Source organism: Myxocyprinus asiaticus, chromosome 28, assembly GCF_019703515.2.
Source record: "Myxocyprinus asiaticus isolate MX2 ecotype Aquarium Trade chromosome 28, UBuf_Myxa_2, whole genome shotgun sequence".
Classification (NCBI taxonomy): Eukaryota; Metazoa; Chordata; class Actinopteri; order Cypriniformes; family Catostomidae; genus Myxocyprinus; species Myxocyprinus asiaticus.
In genome coordinates, this window is record NC_059371.1 from 35,851,213 (window position 1) to 35,866,357 (window position 15,145).

Consider the following 15,145-nt stretch of genomic DNA (forward strand, 5'->3'; position numbering starts at 1 on the left):
TTAACACTGAAAAATCTGACAGGATATACCTCAGATTCAAAAACACTACAAAGTTAAATTCTGCCATGTATTGCAGTTAGCATGTAGACTAATTGGCACTGACCTTTCATTAACTTCTTACTGCAATAGGTAGATCACATGCTATCTTCATCATCGTCATTATTATTATTAATGCCTCCAGTGCCTGCCATCTTGTTTTAAAGAATAGATCAAAATAGATTTAAACCTTTTTAGTGTGTCTTGATTTACTTATTCCTAATTTCTGAGTTGTAATATGTTACATTTGCCAGCATTTCTCCCTCACCCATACTTTTGAACTGTTCTTAACAATACATTTATAATAATTATCCATTGCACTTTTCCCCTAATAATATTTTCAGTTCATTTGGTATTCATGTGTACAATCTGGATTTTTAAACAAAGAAAAAAAGAAATGCTGTCCCAATTACTGTTGTCATTACAACATGAAAGTGTTTCAGGGAACAATTTTAGAGTTTCAACTGAAGTTAAGATGGAAATGAGAAGTCACACTAAAGTTTCGTCAGTAGGCGTCCCATGTAAAGGAACACATGGGACGCTTCTATTCCTGCTCCAGTGAAAACGATCGACAGACCGTCGTACGGCGAAATAAGGGAACACTTATGACTAATTTTAGCTATCCTTGCTAACGTGATTTTCCTGTGGGTCTTACCTTTTAAATGCTTCTTTAAATTATACAGCATGTCAGGTCCTTTTCTCCATCGAAGAGACAAGAATGTTGGAAAAAGTTATTTTCAATACACTGTTAACCATTTTAATTTGTAATGTATGAAACAATTACATTAAAATCAGTTTATGTGTAGGGTCTAAAATTGCCTTAATGCCGACAGAGCATTAAGGCAAAAAACAAAAAAAAAAACCCAAAAAACCAGGGTCACTTGGCATGTCATGTCCCGCACAACAGAGATGGAGCAGGGGTGGAAAAAGTTGGCGATTCACATTCTTCATGCATATTACCCCCTACTGGGCAGAGAGGAGAATTTATAGAAAAAGTGGACTTAAATATTGATCTGTTTCTCACCCACATCTATCATATCGCTTCTGAAGTCATGGATTTAAACACTGGAGTCAAATGGATTACTTTTATGCTACCTTTATGTGCTTTTTGGATCATCAAATTTTGGCAACCATTCACTTGCATTATATGGACCTTCAGAGCTGAAATAATCTTCTAAAATCTTCATTTGTGTTCTGCAGAAGAAAGAAAGTCATACACATCTGGGATGGCATGAGGGTGAATAAATGATGAGAGAAATTTACATTTTGGGTGAACTATCTCTTTAAGTAGTACATAGGGGGCCAGATTGTACTCCTTTTGAGATACAATGTTCTGCATTGATTTAGTTCTTCTATCTTTTAAGCCCAGAAATAGTTGTGTTCTCATTCTAATGCATGATGCACAATTTTCTGAAGTGTATTTGTGACTGATGGGACTATTCTGCCTGAAGTATTGCTCTACAAAAGTTGATACTTTTCCATCAGGCATAAGAAAAAACTTGATAAAGTCTGAGCATAATTCTAAATTATTTTATCATCTCTACTTTCCTGGTAATTTATTACTCAAATTAACACACTCTCTATAAGGGGTCGATATTACAAAAAAAAAACTAACAATATTATTTAAAAAATATTATTATTAAACATGTCACTGTTTTGTTATATTACATTAATACTTATAAAGCTACTAAAGTTATTCAGGTAAAAGTAGTGTGCGGTTTTCACATTTTTTTTTTTTTTTTTTCATTGTTGTTTGATTAATAGCCTTTTTTATGACATATTAGACAGCTCTATTCTGTTACATGTTCACTTCAAGTCCAACATTTTAATTCAAATCTGTTTTTTCCCCACTATTTATGTTCACTTTAGACCAAACCAACTGCGTTTGCATTAATGCCACACCAAGCATTGGCGGAATTATGAAGTGTATTTGACCAATTAGGTGCACCCACGTTATCGCTCTCGGAGCACACGCGCATGGAAAGCGCACATACAGAAGCCGCCTGTCAATCAAACAGCACACAGCTACAGACGCGAGGAAATAAAAAGTCAATCTTTTATATTTTATATTTGATCTAGATCTACCAACCAGTGGTTGTCTTGCTTTCGCGATTGATTTTATGAACACCCCTGGTCTCAGGGGCGTAGATTACGGTGGGGATGGTGGGATGTAACCTCCCCCCCCCCCCCAATAATCAAAACAAGCAAGTACAAGATACTCTATAATGCTTTGTGTGACAGATCACGGCAGCTGCACATTCAAAAGGAGCGGCATAACGCTCTCTCTCCAACGTAGCAAAAACATGAATGAATATCAGAGGTTATTTTGAAAGAGTACAGTACAACTTACTGAAATGTGTCATATCTCTTGTAATCGGCCAATCTGTTAATGTTGAAAAGAAATGGAGAATATATGCTGCTATACTGTATCTCACTCAATCGCGTGCTCAGTCTATTCATTCATGTTTCATTTGCTAGTCTTTCACCACAGATGACACGCTCAATTCGCACTTTGTCCATTGCCTCAATGAAACCAAATTCAATACAAATAAATAATAATAAACCTAAATAAAATAATAATAAAGAAATAAAACCAAATAAACCCTCATTTTCTTTTTACCACTTATGTTTTTCTCTTCTCCCTGAAGCTTTGCCATAGTCATTGCTTTCATTTGGCTATCTAGCCTGTTGTTCTCATCGTTGCTCAGTACTGTACATAGAACAAGCAATTTTGCTGCATCTTTAAAAAAAAACCTGCATCCTTACCTACCCTCGCGAGATGTGCGCCTTAAAAATAGCCTGTGTTAGACATACAGTATATCTTGTCTTTTCATAGATCTTATAAACAATAAATATTATTAAAATTCTCAAAATGGCCCTATTTGATTGATGCTTTATTTCAAAAATAATTGTAACTTTTTCACACATTCAATTATTTTCTTCTTGTAAACCTCAAAATAGAGAGAGCTTCTCGACTCCCCGTGAAGCTCTGACCCCCAGGTTGGGACGCACTGCCCTAGCCAATCACATCGATGGATAAAAATATAGTCAGGACAGGGAAGTAGCGAACACAGACAGAGTGAAAATAGCACAGTAAAAGTACAGTTACAGCACTTTAAATGTACTCAAGTAAAAGTAGAAGTATACCATTTTTAAACTACTTAAAAAAGTACAATTACTGGGAAAAACGACTTCATTACAGTAACGTGAGTAATTGTAATTCATAACTTTACACCCCTGGTCATAAGACAGCACTGCGTAAGGAACGGTGAAAAAGAAGTGTTTATGAAGTGACAATCTGTTGTTTTACCCGTGATGTGTGAAAGTGAATAAAAGTCGTTGTTTTAGCATTTCTAGTGTTTGTTTCACCAGGAAACTGCAGCGATGTGTACATCGAGCCACGTAAAAATCATTTTGCAAAAATGTAGGGATAGTAACGTGATTCTATGAGACCACGTAGGTAATAGATTTTCACATTTTTGAAAAAGTGCTGCTTGCCAATGCAAAACTCACCTCCACAATGCTTGGGTATACAAAGCACCAAAGTCCAATGGAGATGAATGAGAAACAAGTAAGAAAAGTATTGCTGTTTTGAATCACAATACACATAAAGAATCACAATATAATCATATCGCGACCCACTGTATGATATTGTATCACCAGTTCCCCAGTGATCCCCACCCCTAGGCACAGTATGTTAAAAGGTTGATCATACGTTATTGCTCTTCGGCAGTACACACTGCATAACGTGACAGAACATCAGCTGTTAAACTGTAGTGTGAGCTCATTTATATATATATTTTTTTCTTGTGGCGCTGCTGTGGCCTCATGTTCTGCTTCAGTGTGGTTTCAGGTGCTGTTCCAGTTCAACTTTTCTCTGCAAGTGAGTTAAACGTTTATCCACATGTTTTCTCTGACTTTGACGCTACTGTACAAATCATACCAAAGGAGCTTATCCACTGTAATGAAACGTTTGATGTCGACCATGCAAATGCAGGAATAACAAGATGGATATCTTTGGCCGTCTGGCACCTGTTGGCCCGACAGACATGGGAAAGACAGAAGAAGAAACTGTGCTTGCGATAAATGTCACAAATGTAAAACAACTACATTGTGTTGAAAGGAGTCAAGACCTTAGCTTCCAATTATTTACTAAAGGCTGAGTAATTACAGTATATTCTTTTTTATTGCTATTTATTGGTCTTTATTTGCCTTTGTTAGGCAGGACAATTAGCGGATGAGATCTGGACATGATGGAAGGAGGACTCAAACCTGTGATCCCACGAGAGCACTATACTACTACTATATGTTGCCTGCTCAAATGCCACAACTGCAGGACGGCTATCATTTTAAAGGAATGTTCACCCACAAATGTAAATTCTCTTATCATGTAGTCACCCTCATGTCATCCCAGATGCGTATGACTTTCTTTCTTCTGCAGAACAAGTATTCAGCTCTGTTGGCTTTACAATGCAAGTGAGTGGTGACCAGAACTTTTAAGCTTCAAAAAGCACATAAAGGCAGCATAAAAGTAATCCAAACAACTCCAGTTGATTAATCCATGTCTTCTGAAGCTTTCCAATCCTAGAAACTATCCTTTTTCACTGTACACCTTACCATTGCAGTCTCTAGGCGTGATCATGATTTCAAGCTTGATTATACTTCTTAGTGCTTGACAGAAGGCAGTAGGAAATGTAATCGAGCTTGAAATCATGATCGCTAAGGAGACTGCTGATGTCAAGGTTTATAGTGAAAAAGTAGTAATATTTTGGTCTGTTCGCACCCCAAATCGGGTTTTGCTTGCATTGTATGGACCTACAGAACTGGGATTTTGTTCTAAAAATCTCCATTTGTGTTCTGCAGAAGAAAGAAAGTCACACACATCTGGGATGGCATGATGGTGAGTAAATGATGTGGGAATTAGCATTAGCATTTTTGGGTGAACTATTCCTTTATGTCATTTAGGAATTTAATTTAAATTCAAGCATTTTCTTTATTTTAATCTGTATAAATGAAGAAAAAGCCATATATTGAACAAGTCAGAGTTTTATCATGCAACCTGTTACATGACAATTCAACAAGCTCATCAGACAGATTAAACTTGAATTCAAATAACTTGATCTGATATAAGAAAAGAGAAAAACATCTCATAAACAAGTCGATCAACGGACGGAAGAGCTGAGTAGTAATTCCCATTTGGCTGAAGCTCCTGGGAATCATGTGGGATTTGTAATCCTTTGGCTTTCCTCCTGCATAATTAAGCAAATGCAAAGCCTTTCATCACAGGCCGGACTCACCCTCTCTCACTCTCTGTCTGCAGATTTTTTCCGCAGACTCACGAGGTCCTTGCGAGAACCTGATGCAAAACAGATTCAACCAGCCTAAGATGGTTTGCTGGTCTTAGCTTGTCTCCCAACCTGGTCTGGTTGCTGGTTTTGGAGGGGTTTTGGGCAGCTTTCAGCTGAAAAACAGATTAAATCAGCCTTTGCTGGTCATAGCTGGCCTCCTAGTCTGTTTAGGCTGGTCTGGTTTGTTGGTTTTAAAGGGGTTTTGGGCACGTATCAGCTGGTCAGGCTGGGAGACTAGTTGGCCAACCAGCGCAACAGCTGCATGGCCAGTCAGAACAGCCTAGTTTATGCTGGTTTAAGGTTTTTTTTTTTTTTTACAGGGACATGCAGTCTGAATGTATGGGAATGTGAGTATTAACCATGTTTCTGCAGGTGTTTTGGAATATTTACTCACTGTTATTTTTTTATGCTTGTGTGTAATTTCGAGATGGTTTTGGTTCTGGTTTGTTCCTTGTATCAGTGGGGGCCTTAAAAAGAGGAATTATCACAGACTACATAGCAACAGAGGAGTGAATAGCTGCAGTATCAACACTCCAGTTTCCAAAGCTTGTAGGGTTGAAAACAATGAATGCTTTTGTTTAATGTGCCTGAAGGAGCCCAGCTGAGCTCTCTTGAGCACCATTTTTCATATGACCAAGAAACAATTAGTACAGCATAAAATTAGTGTAAAAAAAAAAAAAAACCCTGCAGAAAACAGTTGTAGTTGACAGTGGGCAAGGTGTTGTTAGGGTGTGCTGGGTTGTTGCAAGGGCCGCATTGCTAAATGGTTCATTGGGTGATTTCAGTGATCATTACTAGGGTATTCTCGGTGGTTCCCGCTTCACGCTTGTGTATATAACACACATGGCTTCCGAGGAAGACTTCACTGTTTTACTCTGTTGACTCGCTTTATTTCCATATATTTCAGAGTTGTTGCTGTGTTTTTTCCTTCACTTACTATCGCGACTTGCAGCTGAATTGCAACGCAGTATTGGGGTTTCCCTCTTACGAAAAACTGTGGGATTCCCCCAGTGTACCCCAGCGCATATATGTGGACATTAGGGACAGTCGATATTTTACATTTGTGTGTATAAATGGGTATACATTATAGTGTATGTGATTTTCCCTCTGTATTCCCAGAAATGTTGAATTCTTTCTGCTGTGTTAACATGTTGGGGCTCCATCCAATGACTTTTGTAATCCTGGCCTGTTCCACGCACGCGCACTCTTTAAACACCCATCAGAACACCGCTTATGCATTTACATGACCACAATAAGCTGCGTTGTCTGAGAGAAACCTAGGTTTGTTAAACCGCTTTCTCTTAATCCCTCAAACGAGGTAAGGAAATCAGCATTCATGTTTACATGACGTTTCAGAACACTGCATTCAGATAAAACCCTGGAATAAACCGTTTTCTTAAGTGCATGTAAACGTGGTCAATGTTAGTGATGCTTGACTTAGAAAACATCACTAACAAGAACAAAAATACCAGGCATATTTAATATACAGTATATATATATATTTATAAACATACATATATGTATATGTATGTTTATATTCATAGGCTATATATATATAGTGTATATACTGCTCAGTGACCACTTTATTAGGTACACCTGTATACCTACTTATCCATGCAATTATCTATACATTAGCCAATCCTGTGGCAGCAGTGCGATGCATAAAATCATGCAGGTACGGGTCAGGAGCTTCAGTTAATGTTCACATCGACCATCAGAATGGAGGAAAAATTTGATCTGAGTGATTTTGACCGTGGCATGATTTTTGGTGCCAGACAGGCTGGTTTGAATATTTCTGTAACTGCTGATCTCCTGGGATTTAAACACAACAATCTCTAGAGTTTACTTAGAATGGTGCCAAAAACAGTTCTGCGGACGGAAATGCCTTGTGGCCAGACTTGTTCGAGCTGACAGAAAGGCTACGGTAACTCGGATATCTCTTTGTACAATTGTAGTGAGCAGAATAGCACAACACGTTAAACCTAGAGGCGAATGGGCTACAACAGCAGAACACCACAACATGTTCCACTTCTGTCAGCCAAGAATAGATAGCTGAGGCTGCAGTGGGCACATGCTCACCAAAACTGGACAGTTAAAGACTGGAAAAACATAGCCTGGTCTGATGAATCTCTAAATCTGCTGAGGTACACAAATTGTAGGCCCATCCCATATCTGCATGATTGTATGCATTGCACTGCTGCCACACAATTGGCTGATTAGATATTCGCATGAATAAGTAGGCATACAGGTGTACCTAAAGTAGTCACTGAGTGTGTGTGTGTGTGTGTGTGTGTGTGTATATATATATATATATATATATATATATATATATATATATATATATATATAATATACTGTATGTGATCGTTAGGCAAACAGGGGAAGTGATTGTTTCTACTTCGATCTGTCACCAGTCATGTATACGTAAACGTGTGTGTGTGTGTGTGCTTGTACCAGCTAGCCTCGGTTGAAACAGGCTAGCTAGGCACAGCGACCCAGCTGCTCAGGCGAGTCCGGAGGGGGAATTTCGACCCTCCACCCCCACACACTGACCCCCACTGCTCACTGTACTCCACTCCCTGCTGTCTGTCTGTCATACCACTCAAGAACCAAACCGCTGACTGCAAGAGTGAGACGATGGCTGTGTGTCGCTGCCGTGGGGGGGATGGGGGCATCCTGGGTTCATCCGATCTGCAGGAATCTCCTCAGCTGTTAGATAACAGCACACACACTGCCCCTCACCCCGTTTCCACTTGTGACATGAGGCTTTTCCATCTCATAGAAGAGAGACAGTCAATGCGAAGTTGTCCTCAGACACCATGTTTATTACACGCTCATGTTAATTATAAAGTGCCAAAATCCCACTCTATAACATCACTTAATTTAATTAAGATGTGGTTTTGTTGGCCAGAGGCAAAGTTAAATGTAAGTTTAATTTATCCAGTCCATTATTTGGTGTGCAACAGACAGAACTCAGGCCTAATTTGTGTTTTGGATTAAACTGGATGATTCCCCAGTCTAATCTCAGATTTATGAGGTCAAGATATGTTTGAGGCTTAAGCAATCTCCAGCAGCATACAACATCGGTTCACTATTTCTACTTGTCTTTCAAATAGGGGGGTCAGTTTATCCAAATTTCTGATGTTGGAATTTGAAATTAGTAGTGCTTGCTAAGGTATGCATCACTATTACTATTGCTCATACTTTAGTGCTGTAAACTTTGTACACTGACAATTAAGCTTTGCTGTGTAATTTGTCCCATACCATTTGTGCTACTGATGTGAATCAAGTGGCTTGTTGTGCTAATGGTTTTCTACACAATCAAACGTAAAATTTGCGCCTGGTAGACGATAAAACAGGCAAATCCTAATTGTAACTACCATTCTGTCATGTTGTACTGTCAAATGTTGAATTCATGTGTTGTTGTTTTACTGTTAAAATAGCCCTTTCAATGATGAATTAGTTCCTAACGACATTAGCCATCAACTCCCTGTAACAGAAGCTGCTGACAGACACGACATAGCACAAATTGAATGAATGAGCTTTCTGTGTCCAGTCATTTTTGTTTACAATCAAGCATTGACGCTCTGCATAATGTCAGAATCCTGTTGCGCTCTTTCTTCCAATTATCACTCATCACATTCCTAGCAACCTCAATAAGGACATTTCCAGACACGATTGCTGTCTGGACATTCACACTTTGTGGGGCAAATCAGATCTGCTTGCATTTAATGACAGTTTTTGTTGTGGCTGGATATTAGTCAGGCGTGAGTTGGACTTTGATTACTCAGAGTGCACTCTAATTGATCTCACTGTGGTCTGTGTAGTCAGATGAGGACAACAGTGTCAGTAAATTCACTCTGCTACTCAAAGTTATTGCATTAATTCTGCTAACAAGACATGCTTGTTATAGCAGGAAGCTTGTTTCCCTTGATATATGCACACATGCATCATAGATTTAAATAGGGACAGTAGCACCCATGAATTATAAATGTGTGAAGTTTGAAGCATATGGTTGAGGGCATGATAATTAGTCGTTGTTTCTCTTGTTCAGTTTTTATTAAGAAGATTGAGATGCATGGTTAGTTTTGAGTCCAAAAAGTTGTTTTCAAACCACTGATTGCATAAGAAGTTTGCAGGATTCATTAGTTTATAAGGGAATTATAACAAACTGTTGACTGGTTATGTGTAAAGTGAAGCAATCAGATAAAAGACAGGCACAACAAGATAAAAAAAAAAAGCTCTATGCAAAACTTTAAACTGTAGTACTGCGATGATTAGGGCTGGGAACCGTAAGGAATTGAACGATTCCGGTTCTGATTCCTCTTAACAATTCCGGTTCCAGTAGTGATTCCAGTAATTATTTTAGTACCTTTTTTTTAAAAGAATTATTTTGAAATGAGAAATTCTTATTGTTTTTACTACCCTCTGCTGTCTGTTATCAAATAATGAGATAATTTCAGATTTCTACATAGCAGATAAAACATATCAGAAATAAATTTCATACAGTTCTTGTAAAAGGTGTGTTTGCAGACTTATTAGAGACATAATTACAATCCGATAACAGATCAATTTCAGGGTCATTGCAGCTGTTATGTCAGGTCTTTTAATGGTATAGAGTGCATTACTGAGCGGTATCTTCATAACTCTAGTCTTGTGACTGTAAGGTGGTTGGAACTGGCAGTGAACCTGAAGTGCATGGGTCTCTAGTAAAAGCTTCTTTGCGATGGAACTGCTTCTCTTGGGCTCCGGGGGCCCTCGGCCGCGCTCTGACCCCGCATTTACACTGCTCGACTGAGATTAGTTCTACTCCGCTCTGCCTGTAACAGCTCCTCTAAGAGACGGAGCAGCGTTAGAGAGCCTTCGAGCTGCCAATCCACTAGGGTTTCTGGGAAAAGAAAGTTTTACTTTGGAGAATTTACCATCCTGTGGGCAAGTGGGGCTTGTGCAATAGGGGTGATGAATGTTTACAGAGAGTAAAAGACTATAAGAAATTGTGTGTGAGGTTTGTGTTGGTGGATGGGAGAGTGCTAAGTGTCTGCAGTGTTGGGGAATAACTTATAGTCGTAGATGAGCTAGGCCGATTCGCCAAACGCCAATTCATTTGTTCGGACGGTTTATATAAATTGATGATTCAGTGATTCGAGTAGCTGCACTTAGTGGCTTTTAGGTGCTTGTAGTGTAGCTAACTACATGAATAGCTCGACTGTAGTTGTGCTACTTTAAGTTATGAGTAGCTTGTAGTTTGAAAAGCTACAGTTTCAAAGTAGCTTCCCCAACACTGTGTGTCTTCTTCTCAAAGAATGTATGAGTGTGCTGGCAGACAGACAGTATGACATGTGAAGGAGTGTGTGTGTGTGTTTTGGGGGTTTCGGGAGGATCTCATTACAGCGGCTGTCAGTGGTATGTGAGAGGAAACAGCTGAGGGTTCCTGTACTCAGCTAAAGTGAGGTCAAACTGCCACCTTAAGCTACTTTGGGTCATACAAACTGCGGCAACTTCTTTTTCAAATCGTTTATCTTGGATCGAATCTATCTGTAGAAAATTATATTTACATACTAAGTAGTGATGTTCTATCATGTCACTGGCTTTTATAAATCTATGGACTTTTATTAATAAGAGCGATCTGAATTTTAAAATGAGGGTTACATTTACTTAAAAGTTTAGCTTGCTTATTCAGGTGAATCTCACAAAAGCTGACAAGAAATATCATATTCAATGTTTTTGACCATTAAAAGGATAGTTCACCCAAAAATGAAAATTATCTCATTATTTACTCACCCTCATGATATCCCAGGTGTGTATGACTTTCTGTCTTCACCAGAACACATTTGAAGAAAAATAGAAAATATCTCAAGTGGATGGTGATCCGATTTTTGAAGCTCCAAAAATCACAGACAGTCAGCATAAACGTCAACGATACGACTCCAGCGGTTAAATTAATGTCTTCTAAAGCGACATGATCACTTTTGGTGCAAAAAAGATCAATGTTTAAGTACTTTTTAACACTAAATCACCGTTTCCAGTAAGCTTTACGAGAGGGTGGATTCCAAGCGGTCTCTCGTGTGACGTATTCGCGTTGCCATGATACCAATAATCTCACGTTCTCCACTCGGTTGAGACATCCAGGATAAGCACACAAATTAACCATTGTGAGTAAAAAAACAGATAAATACAAATCTAAACCAAAATCAACCAAGCTTCTGTACAACGTTCCTCCTTCTCACTTGTAAACAGCGCTGCTTTTCCGTCTGTGACGCACTAGCCTCAGTTCTCACGTGTTTCAAATGCCAATGCGATTACGTCACGCACATACAGCTGCAGAACGGAAGCATGATTTAGAGTTTAAAAAAGTACTTAAATATTTATCTTTTTCACACCAAAAGTGATCGTGTCACTTTAGAAGACATTAATTTAACAGCTGGAGTCGTATGGATGACGTTTATGCTGACTGTCTGTGATTTTTGGAGCTTCAAAGGAGAAATCTCCATTCACTTGCATTTTAACGACTTACTGAGCTGAGATATTTTTCTATTTTGTTATGGTGAAGAAAGAAAGTCATACACACCTGGGATATCGTGAGGGTGAGTAAATAATGAGAGAATTTTCATTTTTGGGTGAACTATCCCTTTAAGGATCATTAAGAATTTTTGCATTGTGACATACAGTAATTTACATTTAGTAATTTAGTTGATATAATTTTGACATAAATTACATAATTTTCATGACAATTAAGCATCATCATTTTCATTAGCCCTAATGTAATATGAAATAAATTGTATTATTTCAGTTGAAATATGCATTGGTAAAGTGCAGTTTTTATACTGTTTAATATATGCTGATTTTAATAATAAAAAAATATTTGTCCAGACAGAATGATTTTCAGTACTGTATTAGTAATTATTAACGAGAATGAGATTTTTTGCATCACAGAAATGGGAATTTGAGAGGGATATGTGCGTAATTGTCATGAAAATAGTCACAATACAAAAAATCATAATGGTCATTTTTATTTTATGAAAATGTATAATTCTAGAAGCATACCATTTCTTTATCTTATTTTATTTTTCTTTGATTTCATGGTGAAATATGATCTGGACATTTCCTTGTGAGATTAACTCGGATAGTCAATGCATTGTTGTTTAAAATATCTCACTGGATAAAGGCATTTGAATGCACCTGTATCATTGTTTATTTGTGTTACTTAAGGAATAATACAATATTGCATGCATAAATCATGTAAACAGGCTCGTCTCTAGAGATGCTGCAATCAGATGGGGTTAAATATTAGTTTGAAGTGTTTAGTGTTACAATTTGCATGAAAGTTATTTTTCTGAAAAATATATTTTATAAGGAATAAAAGAACGGCATATCCAGTAGTCTAAAAAAGTGAATGCTTTGGATAGAAGCTTCAGCAAATGACAAAGTGGTATAAAAGTAGTCAACTTTAAAAAGTCTCTTTGTTCTCCAGGCCATGGGTGGGACCAAGAGTAAACCCAAAGAACTAGGCCAGCGCTCCCGTAGTCTGGACGACGGCACTGGAGGACACCACCACAGTCCCAACCAATCCTCATTCACGCCCAACCGAAGCCCGACTGTGGATGGCACCAGACGTGACACCCAGCCAAAAATCATCAATGCAGCGCAGGCGCTGTTCGGAGGCGTTAACTCCACAGACAACAGCATCTCCTCACCTCACAGATGCCCGCTAGCGGGTAAAACACCACAGTCTAATCAGGGATGGTTGTGTCCACTTGGTTCTGCTTTTGGTGACTTAAACAGTCAGACTGTTTGAGGAAATGAGCAATGAAGTCTGAGTGTATGGCCATGAGATTCATAAGTTTGACTATTTTTAGGCTCTTACTCTGACAGAACACCTTATGACCGGGTTCATGGACTGTCTGATGCATTCTGCATGCGTTGGCGAGGGATTTTCTAAAATGGCAAACTCAAATCAAATTAGCCGGTTTAACGCAATTGCCAAAAGTCAAGATACACAGGTCTATATCGTTCTGCAGGGTCACAAAAAAGGTATAAAGCTGCTACAAATCTCCAGTTCCTGCAAAAACCTATTTGCGGAAATATGTCCATGAAATAATTGGTACTCTTTACTTTTGGACGGACCAAAATTATGACTATCTACGATAATTTTTCAATAATTCGGTATTGTCTGTACAATTATTCATGGCTACTGCATGCATCGACAAAGGATTTTCCAAAATGGCAAGCTCAAATCTGATTGGCTTGCATTGCACAATTTCTGAAGTCAAGTTAAACAGGTTTATATTTTTCCACAGTGTCACAAAATCATGTTTATGAAGGTACAAGGCTGCTACAAATTCCAAATTGCTCCAATTCCTGTGAAAAACTATTTGCGGTATTTGCTGAATTTTGTCCATGAAACAACTGGTAATTATTACATTTGGATGGACGAAAATTCTGATTGTGAAATCTTCAAATGTTTTCCAAAAATGTATTCGACATCGTCCTTACAACCATTCACTGGGACTGCTGTGGCAATATTTAAATGAGCTACAACTTTGTTGTACACCACTCTTTCTTTGAGAAATCATTGTATTCAGATTTACCCACCCTTTTAAATTTGAGGTAAAATACAAAAAAAAATGACATGTGGTTGGTTATTTGTAGATGTCTAGATGCTAACCTTTGTGAAATTCTCATTACGAATATGTTTTCACAAAAGTTTCCACTTGGGCTGGGTATTAATACAGATTTCCCGGTTCAATTCTGATTAAACTCTCTTTGTACAGTAGAGGGTTCATCAGTAGGGTAGATAAATCTTGGGAATTTAAGAATCAATATCGTGATCTTTCCAATGAAGATCGCAATTTTCATCCAGCCGTAGTTTCCACGGAACAAGTGCTACCGTATAGACATTACCCGTTCCCTTCATGCCCATGTTGGCAGTTCTTGGCCAGAATAAGCTGCAATGTGGACCAGACTTCATGTCGATAGTCAATAAACCTGACTCTACAAGACTAGACTATCATTGTTTTTTCCATAACATCTTGTATTACCAACTTATTGAAGAACAAAAAAACCATTGAACTAGAAATTTATCGTAAATGAATGAAATGCAAGATGTTTTGAATTTAATGTATAAAAATAATGGTTTATGGTTTATCTCAATTTTTTTCCCCCATAGGTGGCGTGACCACATTTGTGGCTTTGTATGACTACGAGTCACGCACCGCCTCCGATTTGTCATTCAGGAAAGGAGAACGACTCCAGATTGTCAATAACACGTAAGGAATAACAGGGCTCTGGAGGGCAATAGACACACCCTCATAGGCAGACATCCTCAAACACACACATTCTCATGTCTCGCATCTGTCTGGGCTCCGGCTGTGCTGGCTGCTGTACTCCCCAAAGCAAACGTAGCCCCCCCCCCCTTCCTCTTGGTAACCATAGGAACTGGCTCCCTCTGAATGTGCTGTATTTGTGCAAGATGACGGCTTTTTGTTCTCTTGATTCCTTTTTTGGTCTTCCTGTGCACAAAAAAAAAAAAAAGCTCAGCTGCTCATCTTTACCTCCACTTCCCTTCCTGGACCAAAGGGAGCATTTTCCTTCCTCTCAAAACCTGCGGTTCACTTCCTTATTCCAGTATACAGTGCTGCCGTTAAGATAAAAGACACTCTCAGTAATATCCTCTGGTTTCAGTACAAAGTGGATCTGGGGATTTGTTTATTTTTAATGTCAAGCTGTAGGCAGTGTAATAGATAGGCCTATGGGTGAATTTC

At 38.4% G+C, this 15,145-nt stretch overlaps 1 protein-coding gene across 3 annotated transcripts in view; it reads left to right on the forward strand.

Moving 5' to 3' along the window:
* Positions 1–15,145, forward strand: part of src (v-src avian sarcoma (Schmidt-Ruppin A-2) viral oncogene homolog) — an 80,443-nt gene that overhangs the window by 31,733 nt on the left and 33,565 nt on the right. For all 3 annotated transcript variants that reach the window (XM_051659605.1, XM_051659603.1, XM_051659606.1), the window contains 2 exons: positions 12,856–13,099; positions 14,551–14,650. In XM_051659605.1, coding sequence (XP_051515565.1) covers positions 12,859–13,099; positions 14,551–14,650 — 341 coding nt within the window. In that variant the 5' untranslated portion in view covers positions 12,856–12,858. The remainder of the gene's footprint in view (positions 1–12,855; positions 13,100–14,550; positions 14,651–15,145) is intronic.